The sequence below is a fragment of the Lepisosteus oculatus genome, chromosome 8 (assembly GCF_040954835.1).
Source record: "Lepisosteus oculatus isolate fLepOcu1 chromosome 8, fLepOcu1.hap2, whole genome shotgun sequence".
Classification (NCBI taxonomy): domain Eukaryota; kingdom Metazoa; phylum Chordata; class Actinopteri; order Semionotiformes; family Lepisosteidae; genus Lepisosteus; species Lepisosteus oculatus.
Genome location: NC_090703.1, coordinates 19,662,845 through 19,683,877, shown reverse-complemented (window position 1 = coordinate 19,683,877; position 21,033 = coordinate 19,662,845). Strand labels below are relative to the sequence as shown.

The window sequence follows — 21,033 nt, the reverse complement described above, 5'->3', positions numbered from 1 at the left end:
CCATTGCATTTATAACCCTTGAGTCTTAATTGAAAATGTTTGGCCTTTGATTCAGTTTTTTTAATTGGTTTTGAACACGGTCAGATTTTGTATCGAGAGAGCTTGGCTAATAATGCCATCACACACTCTTGCTACTTATAGAACCAATAAATATTAAAAATGATTTTAAACATTTACATCTAGTGCAAACGTTCATTAAAAGAAATGGCAGGAGTTGTCATCTGTGTATTGCAATGCCTGACTGCATCCGTGTTTCATTGTATTCACAAACGCCCACTGTATGGGTTGCAATTAACATCAGTACTCGCGTTCCCTTTTCACGTTTTGAATCCAGTCTGCACTAAAGAATTGTAGTTCTCCAATTGAGTTTCAGACTATTGGGTGATGGAGTAAAGGGCTGGAAGTAGCTCAAAGAAATGAGATGTTCTAGCACGTTGAGAAAGGAGTAAGCGAAGTTGTGAAATCCACTTGCAGCTAGCCTAAAAGGACTAAAACAATCTTGTTGTGGAGAAGTATATGGTACAGCTTCAGGCATTCAGATTCACATCCCTGTTGTGACACAACCCAACGCCTGAAGCATTACCAGATACCTTTGTGTGTGCACAGGGCCATACACATATACATTTTCTCAGGCATTGAGTTTTGGCATTGATAACACCACTGTTTCTATGTTGTGTAGATGTGCAACTCTTCACCTGTATAGAAAGGAATATTTGACCTTTTGGAATTTGTTACTACTGTGGTTTTGAAACCCTCCAAGACCAGAATATTGCTAACACCTTTGTCCCATCTGATTGGGTCTGCAAGCTGTCTCCTGTTATCTTAAGGTCGAGGACACTGTGCACGATAGTTACGGTTACTGTAAAACAGGGCTTCTTGGATCTAGTTCTTGTTAAAGGGGAACTGTAGTCCCAGTATCTCAGACTCTAAAGTCTTAAATCTTGGTAAGAAAATAAATTAATTGACAGTATCGCAAAATTTCGCAAATTCCAAATTAAAGACGCAAAATCATGAACTTTGTGAAAGTACTGTAAGTTGTCATGTTGGTGCAAAACCCCTGGTCCGCCTCTGGTGAGAGCATGATTTCCCACGAATTGTGACATGATGCGGCCCTTCCTGCTCTCTGATGTAATGTGATGTATGAGCAAATAAGTACAGGTTGTGCAGCAGACCATTCACCACATAAATGTTCCAAGGTGATCTGCATGCAGTTAACAAATAACTAATATTCGTCACCAAAACAGTCTCCGAATGGAAAGCAATATTTCTATTGGATTAAAAGAGATGATGTATTCACAAGCATACTTCTTTGTGGTGTCTAATGGCCACACATGTCACCGGAGGTTTTGCTACCTCTTTCTGAATCACAGACCATGGCGCTGAGCATACCTGGGATTTTCACCTATTTTGTAAATAGGTGGTTTAACACATTTACTGTGTACGTTTTACTTTCATTTTGGTTTGAAATGTGCTCATCAATGCCAATTTGTTTTCTAAACTCTATAAAATGGTTTTGGTTCTGTTCTGTTCCATCTTCTACTCCAATTAATAAAAACAATTTATCTAATTTCATTAATACATTCATGTATTTGCACTGTTTTTTTGCAAATAACCTGGTACCTTTCAAACTTTCACTATATCGATCCCTTATATAAATTCTATTTATCAGACAGTATCTGTGACTGGATTCAGTATAAACAAGTCCCTTATACACTGGACCTGTCTCTCTCTTCTCTTTTATTTTTTGCTACTTGTTTTGGGAATTTCTGTCAGAAGGGTCTGATTTCTACCAAATACTTTTTTTGTTGTCCTGACAGTGCTTGGATGCAAGCACATAACCATTGACTCTTCCCTTCCAGCTTCTGGATATCTAATGTAGAATTACACACTGTGGTCTTTGGTAGTAGCTGTCGGCGAAATATCTGCTTACTTGAATTGGTCTACATTTACTATTAATATGAGCTGATTCAGCCTAAATTATCATGCAGGCAGACTGCTACAACAGTCAGTGTCCTGGGTCTGCTGAAGAAACAAGGCTGTCGCACCACGTGCCCCTCTCGTGATAGACAAGGTGCACACCCATTCCCTCGGCCTTGATTGGCAGCGTCCCCCCAGACTGTAATTTTCACTGCAGCAGCAATACCTATGAAGATAAGAATACCAATTTAACATCAAGTCAGTCCAGGACTGAGAGGAGCACAAAACCAGTTGGAGATTTCAGTGTGGCATTACTTTGCTGTTGGAGTGAAATGAGCTATCTCTGTTTAGCACAGGGTTCCCAAAGCTTCACAAAGGTACCTGTCCAGAATAGTTGAATTGATCTAATTAAGGCTCAGCTGATTTACCTGAAATATTTTTTGAGCTCTTGTGCTGTTTAAGGGAAAGCTAGAAAACCCACATGATGCCCTTGCACACTGGACTGCGGAACTGTGCTGCAGAGTCCCTATTTTAAAAGGTCTGCCATATGACATATCCAGTTGCCTCAATTGGTTTGGGTTTTGCATTATTACCATCCAAAGATTAATCTTTGCCCTTCCAAAAAATCACTTTGGTCAGTGAACTGAGTCAGTGCCAGCTCCCCACTCACTGAAAGGACTGAAAGCTAGCTTATAACTTTTAGGGTATATTGCTTTTACCTTGTGAAATAAGGTTCTCATTCTGTTTACATCATGTTTTATATTGCTATTATACTACCTTTGCCTTAAGATGTAATTTTTTGTAAGATATACGGTATTTATAGTTGGTAATATTGAATCAACTTACTGCCCCCTGTCATTTTCTTAATTTGCATTTCAGCATGACACGTGTGGTCGATCGATGGACTGCTTTTAAAAAAGCTTTGATAATGAAGTTGATCTTTGCTTTACTTCTTTTATCCCTGCAAAGGCCGACCCATTCTTAATAAGCCATATGAACTTCTGTCACGTAGTTATCAAGAAAAAAGAGATAAGGTGTTGTTGTCACAGTATAAAGCCTGCGGCTCTGTCTCAGAGCTAGTCTGCAGACCCAAGCAGTAGCCTTCCTTGTTTGCAGTGTCGACCATGAGGCACCTCTCTCTTCTCCTGGCTGTATGTGTTGTGTGTTCGTCCTCCGTTCAAGGTATGAGCTATGAAAGCAGCTGAACAAAATGATAACAACAGCATGGTTTTACTGGAGACTGATTCTTCACAATTCGTACCTGCTCTTAAAGTACAAAGTCAGACATGGCAGATGTTTCCTGAGAAGTAATTACTGTATCATCACTAATAATTAAACTCGATTTTGAACTTTTAAGATCTTAATTCACTGCTGTACATCAAACATAAAAAATGAACAAAATTATAAAGAGAAATACGATGATTTGTGAAATGTTAATTCTTATATGTTGGGGTCACAAAATTAATTTAACTTAAGATTGGCTAGACTGTCGAATTAGAGAAAACATTTCTGTTTCTGAATTGTTTTTTTGTGCTTGGCTCTTTGACAAGGCGTTAATTTCTAACCATGATATGGTAATTATGCCTTATAACGTGAAAAATAAAGGCTGTCTTTTCAGCCGTTCACCCTTTTTAAGAACGGTGGTGTTTGGCAACTGAGTGTTATTATTGTGATGCAATCACTCTGTGAGGACGATGCTGGCTTTGGATGGAATGACTTATATTTTTCATCCCATCTGAGCTTCTTAGAATTTTACTGAGTCAGTGACTGATTTGACTTATTTCCTGGTGTTAAGCTGTTGTGTTTTTAATTTCCCTATAAGGGCTTCAGACTCATGACCTCCAGCCCTGCTAGATATTTCACCAGCTGAGCTCCCAGTTACATGATGGACCTAATATTTTGATTATTGTGGGCTCTCTGCTTATTAATTTTAATAAGCAACATAGATTATCATACTTTCCAATAGATGAAACCCTTGGCCAGGTTTAAATGTAACAGTTTTTTAATTCAGTTTGAAAGCTCACTTAAGCGACCAATAGCTAGACAGGAATGCAGACCTTCTGACGAGGGGTTCAAAGAATGGGAACAGGGAATCTGTACTGTGGTGTTGGAGCAGGTGTTGGAGATGACTGACCTAGATGGATTTGTTGAAATATCTAGCACCAGACACGTCCTTCAAAATCCAAACTGAAAAGTGCATTGCTGGAGGATAACAGCTTGTATCCGTCTCCACTGGTGGCACTGTGGCTAAGGATCTGCGCCTGTGGCTGGAAGGTTGCCAGTTCAAATCCTGTGGCTGGCAGAAGAATCCTACTCTGTTGGGCCCCTGAGCAAGGCCCCTTCACCCCAATTCTTCCCGTGGTACTGTACAATGGCTGGCCCTGTGCTCTGACCCCAAGCTTCTCTTCCTGTCTGTGTGTCTCATGGAGAGCAAGCTGGGGTATGTGAAAAGACAAATTCCTAATGCAAGGAATTGCATATGGCTAATAAAGTGATTTGATCTGATAAAGAATTGCATTGAATGGCTATGATTGGGGGTGAGTAGAATGGGTCTAAATGTAAATTTTAAGAATGCATCTCATTTCTCCAAGGGAGCAACTGGATGAAGAAGTATGAGGATGGCCTGAAAGGGTACAGCGAGGAGTCTCTAGCTCAGGTACACAGACTTAATCTGTAAGGGAGTTTCAGTGCTAAGAAGAACTCCAGACCTGTCGTTCCAGAGAAACTTCTACTACTTCTCAGGATTGTCCGGGTGGTCTTTGGTAAACCTGAGATGAGTGGCAGTGTTCCTTTTACACAATGGTTTAGTCTTTGTTGGTTATGCTCACATGCAAACATTCTTTTCCTGACGACTGAAGCATGAACAGTGACATTAGCTGTAGCTAGAGAGGCCTGGAGATCATTAGATGTTACTCTGGAGTTTTTTTTTTGTAACTGGAAGACTTTCTGAGTTGCTCTTGAGGAGATCTTGAGTATTTTCTATCTGTAGACTGTTTGATAGCAGGTGGATAGATCTCCACATGTTTAGAAATTATTTTGTAATCCTCCCCAGACATCAACAGCATCAACTCCAGCTTAGGGACCAGAAAGTTGTGAGGAATAGTGAAAAAACATAAAGAACAATGTAAATATGCAGGGCTTGGTACCATAAGAGCATAAACTTTGCCCCATGCAACTTTTATGCAACTCCCATATAAATTAGGTACTATAAATTAGATTGCGTATTTCACTTGTAGCTAACTAAATTGGGTACAGAGTGTATTGTTAAAAGACCAGGTTATGTTCTTAAATAATACAATTTATAGTGAAAACACTTAGAAAAGGGAAAAAATATCCATAAGGATTAATGTAATTAGTTTGAGGTACATTCCCAATATACAGGTATATACATTTAATTTACTTATAACCCATAAAAACAATAAAAGCAAATGCAAATAGATACAAAATACAAATGGATAAATATCACCCCCAATTTCTTTCAAATTGTGATCACTTTGAAACCAGCAAATTCATTCACTGCTTCAGGACCATTTTTTTTTCCACACACTATTTCATGCATTTACAATTAGTGATCAAAATGTTCAGATGACTTCCTACACGGACTGCCTGTACTCTTAATTAATTACCAAAGTTCTAATAGGGGCTACAGAAACCTTTTCTCTGCACTGTAGTCTCATTTTACTGTTTGCTAAATTACAACATCCTTTCAAAGTGAAAAAACATTTCCTTTAATAATAGATTTTGCATCATAAAAAGTTTGATAAATAGAAAAGGATGTTTTGCTCTGATAATTCCCATACCTGATGAAACTGTATTGAAAGTATTTTTCTAGATTAGGCATTGATAAATGACACTGTCATGTAATTTATGTGCAATAGGTAAAACCTATGTAACAGATTTTAAAACGATTGTTTACTTCTAATATATTTGGAATAATACTCTTGGTTGCAAGCTTTTTTGATGTTTGATTCAGTCTTTCTTGTCCTTTGTGGTCTCTTACTCAGGAGTTTCCAGAGAAAATAAGGCCCCAGAATTATAAGCATCCCCTTTTCCGGTGTCCAGACATGAGCCCCTCACCGAGCGTTCCCACCTCTGGTAAGAGAAATGAAATGCGCAAATGTTGTTTTCATCTTTCGTGCAAAGATTAACACTGGCATGGCAGTGATTTGGCTTCTAAGCTTGCTTTAACATTAGTCAAGTGATTCAAAAGAGAGTAATGCTTAACATATCAGAACCACCTTTCTGAAAATGGTAATAGTTTTTCATTTAAATTTCAGAGCAGTAAGGCCATTATAAACTGTGGATGGACATGCAATAAGCTTGTACAGTGGAACACACGCATACCTGGGCATATTAGTTTAATGTGTAATCCTCATAGACATCCAAAGGCTAATCTGTTTCTGAACTAGGGTGGGCACAGTGTTAGCATTGCTGCCTTGCAGAGTTGGGGCCCTGGGTTCAGTTACTGAGATGCTATCTGTGTAGGGTTTGAATGTTCTCCCCGTGTTTGTGGGGGTTTCCTCCTAAAGTACATAGACATACAGGTAGGTTCATTGGCTAGAGTGCACACATCTGTGACGGACCTGCCCAGTATCCTGATGTGTGTCCCGTCCAGGGTGTCCAGCTCCCCCGCTGCCCGGATTGGGAAGAAGCAGTTAGAAAATGTTTGCAAGGAAGTCCTAAACCCGTTTTTATTTGGTTATAATCAACTCCTCTATTTCACTCCCGTTTTCCTCCGAGCACAGTTATAAATGATGCCTAGTCAAATGTATTACTGAGTTACTAGACTGAATCATAAAAGGTCTTTCAAGTTTTGTTTGTCCTACTTAAATTAAAATGGATACACAAAACGTTTAAAACATAAATCACTTTATCAGTTGAAAGGCTTTTCAAATATATTTCATGTAACACAGAGAATAAAAAATGAACCATGAAAAAGCAATCTCTGATAGCCTTTTAAATTCAATGCATTTTAATTTGCTCACTAACACTACTCATCGGAAGAATTTGTGATTTGTTGCAGTTCAGCGTGTGAAGCCAGCAGACATCAAAGTTATTGCTGCTCTGGGGGATTCACTGACAGTGAGTTCAGTTTTCATTTGTAATGCCAAAAATAGGGAAACAGGTGTCTTTTTTGGACATTGCATTAAATCTGAGAAACTTTCAGTCTCTGAGGTTTACATTTTTTTTCCTCACTTATAAAAATACCCTTTTCACCTCATCTTTGGTTTTTCAAGATAAAGGAATGTTGCAAATCACCCCCCATTTTTCTACCCCCGTATTCCTTGACATATATTCTAAAAAATCAAATTAAATTGTGCCATTTGCTTTATGAATATTAATAGAATAATAAGGTGAAATAGAGAAGGAATCTGTGTCAGTGTTCCAGCTGCAAAGAAGTAAAGGTTCATTCTGTGCTAGAAAGTAAAACCAAATATTTTCTTCTTTCTTTAATCTATTGTAAATATGTTGTAATGCAGATTTTTTTGTTTTCATTATTCTAATTTGTTGTTCTTTTTAGACTGCAATAGGTGCAAATGCATCAAGTATCCTAGGAATACCAAACGAATATCGGCAAGTTTCATGGAGGTATCAAGGCTTTAATTGACAAATACTTTTTATCTTCTAATAACCAACACCTAAAATTGTGGCACTTCAGTTTTTCTCTTAGTATGTGTGTTTTTAAATGCTTATAATAGGCTCTTGGTTCAAGATTTCATTTTGTTTTGAACATTGCCTTTTTATTTTAGTTACAAAATGTTGCGCCCTATGCAGTAGAATCCTGACTGCCATTTTGTGAATTAGGTTACTGCATTTTACCTCTTCTGCAGTCAATTATTATTTACAGTATTTGGTTGGCAGACACCTTTATATGGAGCAAAGTGTAATGTAAATGCAAAATTTCTGTTAAGTGTAACTACTTACTGATTCCAATAAAAGCAAAAGAATAAATGACATTATGGCCAGTATAATTAAGGTGAAATGCAATGACGTATGCTAAACAAAAATATATAATGTGAAAACAAGCCAGAAAAACAGCACACTTCACAGTTGATAAAGTATGCTATCATTGAGGATGTAGTTGGTCCTTTTTTTTTTTCATAGATAAAAAGTGGCATTATCTTCAAAAATAGTGCACAGCTTAGCTGCATCATAATTAAAACACTTTTGGGGAAATGTCTTTTCAGACTTGTGTACTTACTGTTCATTTGTTGTCTTTCAGTATTGGGGGATATGGGACTTACCAAGATGTCATCACCCTGGCAAGTAAGCTCATTTGTTTTATTCCTCTCAACATTTAAAGCAAAATTATTTTTCTGTTAAGCAAAATGAATATAATACAATTTTAAAAACTTTTTTTTGTAGCTTCCCTGTTGTCTTAACAGTCCCAAACAAGTGTATTACTGCAGAAACATGCTGTGATGAAGTTCAGTCTTGTCACTTCTCTCCAAAGAGCTTTTATTGTAATTTTCCCTGGGCGTACATTCGATTGTAAAATGGAGATGTTGGCTTTGGTTGCACTAAAAAAAAAAAAGTCAAATCTAAACAGAGGTTTCTGAATAGCCATCCTTATCTCCACCCGCTGTATGTGACTTGTACTCTGTCTGTATATTGTACTTTTGCAGACATTGTCAAACTCTTCAACCCCAATGTCATTGCACCAGCCCTTAAAAGGACTGTGAATGGAAAGCCTGCCACACTGAAGGAAACTGGGTTCAACCTGGCAGTCACAGGACACAACACATAGTAAGCGAGCGTATAGCAGACAAGGGTGCAAGGGTGGCTAATCTGGGACTTGGAGCCAAGGCCGAGTGCCCACCCTGTGTGCTGAGATGAAAATCTGTTGTTTGTATTCAGGTTTCCTTGGCGACCATTCACCCTGCCTTGCTCATAAAGATGATTGACAGATTGGTTTTATTTCTCATAGTTCAATGAATGCGGATTCAAGCCAAGCTATTTAAAGCCATTAGAAAAAGATACAAGGGGGGCTAGGGAGATTGCTGCTGACTCCGATGACTGTATGAAAAAAGCATCAGACTTTTCTGACTTGAGTGTTCCAGAACTTCATTTCTATCTGTCTTCCATCAGAAGTCGTTGACACAGAACATATAGATTAATGTTTGTTCCTCAAGAGTCAAAGTTAATTAGCCAATTACATACTGGGATTCAATGACTTTGTTTCTGATAAGCATGTATTATAAGTATTATATAACAACTGTTCTAAAGAAATGGACCATGTGGATGGTGCTATTAACAGGTTTTATGACATGTCGTGATATAAAATTGCTATGTAATGGCCACAAACAGCCTTTAATCAGTTGCTGCTCTGAACTTATTAGCCTTTTCAAGGCTCTTTTACCAAGGCCAGAAGACTCTTTATTTTTAACTAAAATTAACAGGACAATTTCCACTGATAAATGTAAAATCCTGTGGTAAATCTGATATATTGCACTTCATTAATGTAAAATGCATTAGTACAGACTGGGATTTACAAAAACGAGCAAGAATGAAAGGCAGAACAGATATGACTAAGCTCTTCACTGTTCCATTTTTAATTAATCAACGCAGTGCTTTTGCAAATTATGAAGATGCGCACAGTTTAAACAATTTAATTATACCTGTAGCAGTTAATTAATGGTCGATGACTCAAGGTGAAGATCTCCCTAGCAATTAACATATTCATGATGATAATTATTCTTTTTCTAGTGAATTTACACAACAGACTAGGCACCTGATTGATACTTTGAAAAACTACCCGGTAAGTAATATGTACTTTGTCCTTGGTTAATTCAACATTAACATGACTGAAAAAAACCCAGTAGCTTCCTGAGCTACACCACTTTCCCATGTGCGTGGTCCTTCCCAGTGCTCGTAATTGAGCTGTCTGGTGGAACTTGAACAATTGTCTCTCATGTTGCTCCTTCAAGATTGTTGTGTACAAATATACTCAGTTCAATGGGTTTAATATTGATTAATACAGTACCTTTCTCTTCATGTAGAGGAATAATACATGCTGTACAAAAACTGTAACATTCTGTATTTGATCATCACTCTTTTAATAAAATGAAATGACAGGCTTGCATTTCCCAAAATTGCATTTTTTTAAAAACTGTCAAATCTGTCACTCTTTTTGAAGAATAGCAAGTGAGCTCTGACTTAACAACATATTTTGTAATAACACTGTAGGTGTCTGTTCTTATCAAACTGTGCCTTACGAAAATATGCCACAGGAATATATGCATACATCAAAGAAATATAATGTAGCTACTGTCAAACTGCAATTTTACTTTCCTAGGTTTTGAGTGGATTGAAGATTTTGCATATGTTTCTCTAAAATACATACATTGAGCCATTTCATACCAAAACAAACAGTACTGATATGGAGATCAAACACCTGTAACAAATGCCTTGCACAAAATAGATCAGACACAAACACATTTGGGCCTCGTGCACCTTGTGGCATCTAAAGCAGTTACCATAGAAGATGAATGGTGATTTCTTGAGTGTTGGGCAATTGGGCAACAACATGCAGCATAAAATACACGATTTATTTGTTTAGGGACTCAGTTTTGAAGAAGACTGGAAGCTACTGACCATTCTTATTGGAAATAATGATATCTGCGACTACTGTAAAAATAAGGTAGGCCTGGCTCAGTCTGTTGTAAATATCGTTTTTCCTTGTGCTGAGCGACCGTTTCTGGTGTGTTGAAATCTCATGTGGGTGAAGTGGCTGCATTGTCTCCCAGTGTCTCCTTAGACTTTTCTCCAGCTGCAATGGTTTCCTCTCACAGTTAAGAAAACCTACTGTCCAGCTTAACTGGTATCTCCAAATGATCCCTTTTATATGTGTGTGAACCCTGATGGACTGGTGTCTCATCCAGGACCTACATTAGTATTGACAGGTTAGGCTCTGTCTCACTGCAACCCTATAAGAATAAAGTGGTTGATGGAAATGGATGAATAAAATTTCCTCTTGGATTTACTTTAAGAAGGATTTAATTTGTTCTTTATTTTCTAGAGAATTATATGACCATACACATTACATATATACTGTAGATAAGCAGCCAAAAACAAAAACCACAAAACACAGAAGTAGTTGAATCTCAATCACCTACTGATATAGAGATTTCATGCGAACTTTATTCTTATTCGTATGCTGTATATGCAATTATTTTCAATATTGTTTTGGTCATGCGGTAAGGCAGGTTCATTGCTTATTTAAAGATGTCTGAGCCATTGATTCATGCTTCAGACATTCCCAAATCACTTCTCTCACTTAAAATAAAAAACAAAATCTAATTGAAAGTGTCGATCTGATACCTCAATTAATCAAGTGCTTAACCTTATGACAGAACACACATCTCTTTGCAAGACAGGATGAATTAATTTCACTATTGTGAATCTTTTTTTTGGTATTTATATGATCAAAAGAGTATAGCACTTTCCAGATTGGTGGTAACATATTTGTGGGATTTATAGGTAGACTCTTGTTCCAAAGAGTTTTCCAGAATCTGAATTATGCTATATTACTATGATTAATGTTTCTTCTCCAATGTTAGCAACAAATTGAATCATTCAGCTTATAAACACTAGCAAAGTTTCCCAGAACAAACAAGAATTACCTACATTTAAAAAAACATTGTAAACCAGTATCAATTGACTGTTTTTCTTTAAAAGGCGTTTTACCACTTAGAACTTTTTCTTTTTGCTTCTCCAGACCCTTTATTCAGCGGACAGTTTCATTCATAACTTGACTGTTGCCTTGGATATGCTGTATAATGAGGTACAGTAAGGCGTTATCACTGTTATTGTTATTGTTCAGTTGAACTATTCATGGCACCAGTAATGTTAGAGTTTGAACTTCAGACCGTTCAAGTTTCCAGTTAGTAACATAACCTCATCTGATTTGTTGCAGCATGTAAACATGTATAAAATAGCACACAGTGGAAGAATGAACAGAAATAGATCCTGAGTCCATTATGGGGATTGAGACTGAATAAGACTCCCAGTACATAGCAAACTCAACAATTTCAGGTTTTTTTTTTTTGAGGTGCAGGTTCCTCGGTAAAAAGGTTTGCATAGAAAAAAGAAGAATTAAAACGCATCAGTGGTGTAGCCCAGATTTTTGTATTTGTGATGGCAGAGAGGTGGCAGGAACAGCTATGCTGATGGCATTTTTAAATGACATTATTTCCCTTCTAAAATATAACTAATACTAATAATGTATTACTAAAAGGTGTTCTACTCCAGTTTTACTGGTAACCCCTGTTTTACACTGCTGGCAAGACTGAACTGCAACGCAAGCCAAAGCCAAAATCTCGCAACTTAGCTGCATGGGAACAATCTGTAATGATCTGCTGCATATTTGCTGACACCAAGCATGTACAATATAGGCTACATGTACTGTATTCTTTTAAAAAATTTAAGAGACATTGTAATTGTTTTCTTTTGTTGGTAAACGTAAGACTATATGGGATGTTTGGTAATGTCATAAAGAGGGTGGCAGCTGGGGAGCCAAATTCCACCCCTCTGGCTACACCCCTGAAACACACATCTCCTTTTTAACTTCCTCCATGTTAAAGGGACAGCCGCTCTTAAAATGGATAAATGCAATATCCTGGGAAATGTTATTTTCTTTCCTGCCCATCAGTATGACTCCTACAGTATGTGATAATCATATCAAAGTGAAACCCTGTCAGGTTTTAGACATCTTAAGATATCTAATTTTTAAATGTTTTTTAATATTTAATTTTTTATGGAGTCTCTGGCACTCTGTTTCCTCTCAGATACCCAGGATGATCGTGAATTTAGTTGAGGTCCTGGACATGGAGGGCCTCCGGGAAGTGAATGATGGGAGCATTGGATGTTTGCTTCAGAGGTAAATTTCAGTTTAATGAAGCAGAGCACACAGGTTTTTAGAGGGTCTTCAGTATCAAACAAAACTGTAAAGGATGCCTCTAGTTGGCTGGACTCAGGGATGACAGTACAAGGGGCTAGCCATTGGAGACTGCTATTATACCCACTGGCAAAAAATCTGTGGTGCGATCCCAGGTTATGAGCACCTGTAACCAGGTGTTGGTTAGGTTAAGTCAAGTGGACAAGTGTGAGCACATCTACAGTACAATGGTGGTAGCACCCACAGCCCTTCATGACTTTGTTGAGGTTGGATAGTTGCGATGTACAGTAGTGAATGTAATAAGATGTCCCCAGGGTAGACAGGGTAGTTAGACCGTTGATGGAGTCTAGTGTTGTTTCTGTACATTTTTGCGTTTGAATCCACACAATAAAGTTTATCATGGTATTGCATCTTGTGTCAGCATGCATTCATGTGCTAAGGTCCCTGACAGCCATCCTGTCATGTTCAGGTAATATGTAGTACATTATATAATGAAGATAATATTGTTTTCTAAGAATGATTGCACTATTTTTATTAGAAGCACTAGTATTTATTAGTACATATTTGTTAAAGTACAACCATATTTTTTTTGCAGTGTATAATCCATTTTTTATATTCAAATGTTTTATACTTTTTTATTGAATTACGGCTTACAGGATTCCATAAATATTGCAAATATCCAGTATATACTGTACAATAATGAACCCTTCTATTTTGAATTAATAATTTAACTAGTACTAATGATAGATCAGCAAATCAATTACTCAATATTAAAAATGTTTCCATTTAATTTCTATTCAACACTTGCTCTCTCTCCAATATCTCATGCCAGTTTTCAGTGATGTTTTAATCTTTGATGTTTCAAAGTAATTTTTCAAGTCTTGCAACTTAGTATATGAGTGAGCAGTCATCTTCAGTACATTATGAAGATGAAATTATAGATCCTTAAGATCTTTCAGCACAGAAGTCTTCACATAATTATATATAAAAATAAAAGACATATAAAACAGGCATGTGAATTTATTTAATCATCATCTACCATATACTAGCACTTATGACATGTTCCCATAATACAAATTATACATATCACACAGATACATTTAAGCTTTTATCAAACCTAAAACTGTGTTCTGGGTGTTTCATTGTAGCTTTTTTATTTTGTTTCAAGCATTATTTTCTTTCTGCAGATCTTTCTGTTCCTGCCTGGTGAGGCCAGATACAGGTTCTCCTGAGCTGGAGGAGCTCGTTGAACTAAATCACGAATTCCAGGTACAATACATTAGGAAGGGAACTGGGGGCAGTGTAAAGTAGTGCTTTTAAGAGTAATTGGAAAATGGATATAACATTGGATTGGCCCTCCCATGGACACTGGAGCAAGTTGCTTTTTCCCATGTCTACTTAACTGTATGAATGAGCACCAGCTTTGGTGGGAGCACTGTGTAATGTACAGTACTAGTATCCCCTTCAGGGCAGCCTCTTGTACTAGCCTATGTAATGCTACAGGAACTGGGACTGACTCTAGCATGATGAGCTTGAAGCCCCGTCATTGTCACACTTCACCGATTTCTAAACTTATTCCTACCCACGTTTTTATGCTCCTTTTATTCTCTCTATCAGACCTAATGCAGAGAAGTGCAGAGTGTTGCCCTATATGCAGTAAACAAAAACATACACTATGCGTGGAAAACACTGAGCCTGAAGAAGTTTCTCATGAAAGTAACATCTAGACAATGTAAACTAGAACTATGGACTAGAATGTCAGTTCATATAAACAGCGTAAGAAAAGATCAAGGTCAAAGTGAATATGGATCTTGAGATCAGCTGATTCTAGTGTTCCTGATACTGTTCATTTCCGTGTTCACAGATAACACATTAGATTACCATCTGGTCACATTGGCATGTGATATAGATAAAGATCTATGACTGCACCCTGGAAACCATATTTTTAATCATTTAAACTTTATTTTATGTTGTCTCACCTTACTAGGAAAGTTAATAAATAATTGGTCACTTCTTGGTCTCAAGATGGACATTTTGCAGGCAAGAAATGAATATGGATCCTGATAAGGTTTAGTTCTGTTGTTGTCTTTATTATCTGAGTTTGGCTGTTATCATTGCTTACCCCAGCTGAATTACTGTGATTTGGATATGCATATCCATTCTCTTCATAGAAATCTGCAGGTTGCCTCCAGTTTATTTCAGGCATCATTACCTTTACAATTTTAGAAATTCATGAACTCAGTGTTCATTATCTAATCAGTACATACTGTGTAATGACCCTTGTCATCACTCTTGTTTGTTGAACCCTATATATCTTGTCATTATCACAGAAAAGTAAGTGAACAAAATACCATCATCATGTGGTTGGCAGCCTCATACTAGAGCAAAAAAGGCCAGACAACTTCCTCAATACAAATTATGTCATATATATCATCATCTCGCAGTAATGTTGGGATGTTAGGATCAGTTACACTCATTGAACTCAGCTAAAACAATGGCCTTTTATAACTGAGTGGAACCAATTGATTTATAGAACTGTGCTTACAGGGGTCTTTCAGTAACCTTCAGGGAGCAGCTACAGTGCATAGGGTATTAAGGATATAACGATGCCAGAATAAGAGCTTGAAAGGCCAGATGAAGGAAAAATTGAAGAAGAACTGGAGATGCCGTTTGAGTGTTGAGCTGAACTATGTTCTTAATCAGGTCCAGGCACTAGACAGGTTGGCTTTACTGCAGAAAGATGTCAGTTTCTGTCACCAGTGGACTATGGATCTGTTACAGAGGTGTAGGCATCGTGAATAATAAACATGAATAAAACCTGAATTGTTTTGGATAAATCATATCAGATCAGAAGGGTGTGGTAACAGAAATCAGATACTTTTTATTAACTGAAAACCTAATAACTAGCTCCAGTAAAGCTTGAGAGAAGTAATGCTTAGCTTTGTATACCAGCAGCCAATATAAAAGAAGCTCTGCATTTGGTCTTTTTTCCAGAATACCGATGCATCAGATGCTGATCAGACTTGAATGTGTTCCTGGGTACCAGTTTTATTTACCAAGGACAAATATTTCAACATGGCTGAACAAGGAAAGACAGGCATTATGATAAAAGACATTTTATCATTGACATTTTATCATTCATACCCCATTGTCTTGGAGAAAACAAGGCAGGATAATAACATGATGAAGGAAGTTCAGCTTGTGCACGATACTGTCACACATCATACTGTATTTCCTCAACCCCTGTCATTGTCACACTTCACAGATTTCTAATCTTATTCCTACTCACGTTTTTATGCTCCTTTTATTTTCTATCACAGACCTAATGCAGAGAAGTGCTGAGTGTTGCACTATATGCAGTAAACATGAACATAAACTATGCATGGAAAACACAGAGCCCAAAGAAGTTTCTCATGAAAGTAACATCTAGAGAATGTAAAAATCAGTTACATCTAGACTATATGGGGGAGTAATTAAAGGCAAAAATATTGCTGATATTTTATTTTCATTTCAAAGAATAACTACTACAGTAGATACATTAAGTGGAAATTGACATTCAAACACAAAGCAGAGGACATAATTTATGCAGAAACTCTACAGAACTGCGTTACAAATTGAGAACAGGAGTCACTTTTTGAACAGAAAGTCTTGTGTCAGAAACCTATCCAAACATATTTTTGAGGTGTGGCTTCTTTCCACAAAGGGTTAGATAAGATCCTTGGTCAATTCGCTTCTGTAATGCAAAAGGACCAGATTGGCCTTATGGCTTCTCATGCTTTGTAACCTTTTAACGTTTTTATGATTAAGTATCTCATTTATTGCTGTTTCATGGATTCTGATGTCTCTGTGATCATAATGTTAGAAAATGTTATCATAAATGCATCCATCTACAGTCCACTTATTCTGGTGAGGGCTGTGGAAAAGGGAACATGTACAGAAAAAAAAACAATGTACTGTTTTTTTATAGTCAGTACTCCATGAAAATGCTGAAAATGCTGGTTTCTATTTGTGCGGTGTAGCTGCTCAAACTCATGCAGACTTTCATAAGATGGAAACAAATGAAAACAATAACAGAACTGAATCTATTTATCTGTCAGTATGAATGCACATTGATTTTTATTTTTTCCTTCACTAGAGAAGAATGGAGCAACTAATAGGAAGTGGCCGGTACAATAAGGATGATTTTTCAGTGGTTCTTCAGCCGTACCTGAAAAAAGCAAAGCCTCCAAAGGATGAGGTCTGTTCACTATCGCTCCATTGTGTTCTTCTCTCTGCCATAGGAGGGGTTAATTCCAGGGACAGGGATAAGTAAAGCACACTTCAGAGTCACAAATCAGTTCCCTTTAGTTCTTTATCCTTTATTTAAACTAATAAAGTGTTTAAATAAAAAAAAATCCTTTCTCTAGAATGCTATATTTGTAGTTTGAATATACTATGCAATATGATGTGTTTCTTAATTTTCACTAATTTGACGGTTAAGTCAGTGAATTATTCATGCGTTTAAGGCAAGGGCCTTCATTATTAAGATGTCTTACAGCACAAGTTCCCAGTCTTGGTTCTGGATGAACACACACCTGCGGGTTCTCATTACAGTTGAGTTTAATTACCTAATTGAGACCTTAATTGAATTACCAAGTTGCTTGATTGGGGTATTTGCAAGTTTTTTTGTTTTTTACTCAAAAGCTTGGTATGTTTTTCTGAATGAAATGCAAGAATTAGAAGGCAACCTATAATGTAAAGGAACAAGTAATAGGTTTATCCCATGCTGAAAAAAAGAAGAAAGAGAACACAACGTTTCGGCCGTGGAGCCTTCTTCAGGTCACCTGAAGAAGGCTCCACGGCCGAAACGTTGTGTTCTCTTTCTTCTTTTTTTCAGCATGGGATAAACCTATTACTTGTTCCTTTGCAACCTACGCATGCTGACGCAGCTACCCACCTGAACTACAACCTATAATGTAGTTAAAACAATCAAACAATTTGAATTAATCCTTTTATGAAGTCAATTAAGGGTCCAATTGTGTACCCAAGGGCTCAGCTGGAATACAAAATCCACAGGTATGTAGTCCTCCAGGCTCACATAACAACGCCTGTGTTATTTTCGATATTTCATAGAGTGGAAAAGTTGACTACTCCTTCTTTGCACCAGACTGCTTCCACTTCAGCATAAAGGGGCATGAGGAGCTGGCCAAGGGGCTTTGGAACAACATGGTGAGGAGCCCAGTGTTGCTGTGCATGTGGTCCAGGCTTCTAGGAGGGTTGAACTGATTTAAGTCATTAATCAGGTCATAAGTGCGCCATCAACATCAATGCAAATGAAAATTTGCATATATAATATACAGTATAATGCGAAATGTAATATTCAGAAATCGCGTACATGATTTGTGATATTTCATCTAAAAGTATTTGCAACTGATATCTGCAGGTCATTTTGTTCCCCGTTCTTCCCTTGCAGTTTCAGCCAGATGGTGAGAAGTTTGAAATTGAGAACTTTTCAGAACCAATAGAGCTCATTTGCCCACCGGAGGTAAGGGAGATCTTTCACAGCTCCTCCACAAAACCTGTCATTAAATAATCAGCAACCGAGTGAGACCTGAGGTCTAGCATTGACACTCCATATCACAGTGCATTTACATTGGATCTTTTCTCTTCTTACATACAAAACACATACAAATCTTAAGTCTGCATACTTCGTAAAATGTTATTTTACTTTGTACAATGTTTAATTTTTACATGTTTTACATGATTTTCAATCTGAGTTGGCATGACAGTTTACTGGTTAGAGCTGCGGTCTCACACCTTATTCTGGGTCTTAGATGTTCACATGTTCTTGTGGGGCTTTGCCAGACATACTGGTTTCCTCAGCCTTCCTACATGTTGGTTAGATTTGGATTGCTATACTAGATTTGTTTCTTTTCTGTGTTCCCTGTCAAGGGATGGGCTTCCCATTAAGGACAGAGCAGTTGTTTGCTCTTTCGCTGTCCAACAGAATTTAAAATAAGAGTCTTTGTCTTCTCAATTAAAATTACTGTTCAAAATTTGATTGAGTACTTTTCCACCCAACGTGGGTATACACAGAATTCCAATAGATGCAAATTTATCCAACCTTCAGCAATGTTAGTTTATTTCTTTAGTATATTATGAAAACTCTTATTAGGAATTTTTTAGAGATAAAGACATGGCCTAATGTTCCTGCAACAAAATCATATAGTTAAAGGGTTATTTAATAAAGTCAGAAGTTTAATATAACTGTATCACTATATGCTCTTCATTACTAGAAGATGAAGTAGGATAATGCTGATCCAAATAAAGAAGAAACACCTGGTTTTGAATTGGAATGATCTTGCTCTTGTCTGTGCTTATCCATCACAGTGAACACCTTTCACATAATCAATCTCTTTTCATTTACAGGACCACCCTTATATATATACTACTGGTCATGTTAGGAACACCGCAAGTGTGACTCAAAGCTCCGTTGGACAGATCTGACTCCATGTAGTTCTGCTGGTTCTGTTGATGCTGAGCCTCTTCTTCTCATGAATCTCATGAAAGGTCTTCATTTACTTTGGTGTTTGAAATATTTTAAACCTTCAGCTTCACTTTGCAATACCACCAGGGCTTCAATAAGGACTATGACGCCTATCCAGTTCGCTTCCCTGAAGAGTGGTGGTGCCAGCAGGTTTCATACAGTACATCCCTTTAAATCAACAGCTGTGCATATGCGAAAAATATCAAATTGGTTTCACTGAGTAATTATTTCTTTCACCAAACAGGAATTCAAGGACTAGCCCTGGTCACCCCTTCTCTAAAGTAATTGCTGTAATGATTGTCCACTCCTGCCTACATAGAGTTCTGTTGGATTCCTTGTTGTATCCCAGTGTGATTCACAAACAGAGCTGAGCTAGAAGAAAAGTGGATGACTAATAAAGTTATTGACAAACCGCAGAACAGTGGAAAGTGCTGGTTTTATGTGAGTATTACTTTAAAGATCATGAAAGGTTTCAGTGTCTCTTAATAGAATATATTGAGGGGATTTTAGCTAAATTTGGTAGACATTAAATGCCAATAAAATGATGAGAGCACAGGCACTGAATCTCATTGGTGCTATAGTCTTTAACATGTGCTGATTACAGAATCTGTGCTGCTTCATAAGCAAGCTACCTACCTTTTATTACTGAATCCCTCAAGTGCATCAGCATCAAAATTAAAGCCATGCCCCATTTCCTTCTTTCTGTGGCCTCAACGGTGTAGAATTAAACAGGGCAGTATGACAAGCCATTAATCTAAGGGATTTGAGGAAAGAAAGAACAAAGAGTCTTTACCAAAACAGCATTGGAATGGTGATGACCTTGAAATAAAATAAAAAAGCAGCGCCATTTTGTCAAACAATCCTTAAAATGCAAATTTGTGCAAAAGAAAAGGACTTGTTGTTAGGAAATGTATATTATTCTCTAAATTCTGCAATTCTGCTATGATACAGTAATACACTTATTTTTAAAGGACAAATTGCTTTTCACCTTTTACAGCATTAAACAAATGACTAAGGAAAACAAAAGGCTTATTCATATTGTTTAGTTTAACAGTATCATCAGAAAAAACAACATAATCAAGAATGTACAATGAGCAAAAAAAAGCTGCTAATACTTATTGTATTACATAACTTCCCTTAATCATGTGTTTAATAAATGTATCAGCAAAAATAGTAAAAATAAAAGAGGTGAATTGTTTGCTTACTTGCTATTGTTTTAGTAGGGGGTCCATTAATTTTGTCATATCCATCAGCTTACACTAGGGGGCACAGCACTACAATACTTTTTTCTTTCTTTTGCGAAGCCTATCCATGAAACTAACACAGCAATATGCAACACAAAACACAATACGGAGCACACTAACACAGCCATGTGTGACAGAGTGCCCTTGTTTGTCATGTACAGCCTGACACAGATGTTCATAGAGAAGGCTGGCACTTGTTCCCACAATTACAGCAGTATGCTGCCTAAGCTGTGCAGTGAAATTAATTCACTGTTCATTTCAAATAGATGGTCTTTCTGCCTTTTATATTCCAGTGGTATTTACAACAGCTAGGTATTGTGGCTTGATCCCAGTTGATGTTTACATCTAGTTGATGGAACCTATAACCACACTAGCTGACACAGTACGTAATGAGATGTGAATAGTTGTTCAGTAGCTTCTTGCAGGCTGCATTTCATTTCCTCTTTTCA

General features: G+C 37.2%; 1 protein-coding gene across 1 annotated transcript; it reads left to right on the top strand.

Moving 5' to 3' along the window:
• The first annotated feature begins 3,002 nt into the window (after window positions 1-3,002).
• LOC107077824 (phospholipase B1, membrane-associated) lies at window positions 3,003-20,544 on the top strand. The gene is made up of 16 exons (XM_015351000.2): window positions 3,003-3,099; window positions 4,509-4,573; window positions 5,922-6,012; window positions 6,941-6,999; window positions 7,439-7,506; window positions 8,141-8,184; window positions 8,544-8,664; window positions 9,625-9,676; window positions 10,478-10,558; window positions 11,636-11,701; window positions 12,705-12,796; window positions 14,002-14,083; window positions 16,950-17,051; window positions 17,927-18,022; window positions 18,267-18,338; window positions 19,223-20,544. The coding sequence occupies exons 1-16, from the start codon at window positions 3,042-3,044 to the stop codon at window positions 19,298-19,300; spliced, it is 1,227 nt and encodes a 408-aa protein (XP_015206486.2). The 5' UTR covers window positions 3,003-3,041; the 3' UTR covers window positions 19,301-20,544.
• The last annotated feature ends 489 nt before the right edge of the window (window positions 20,545-21,033 follow it).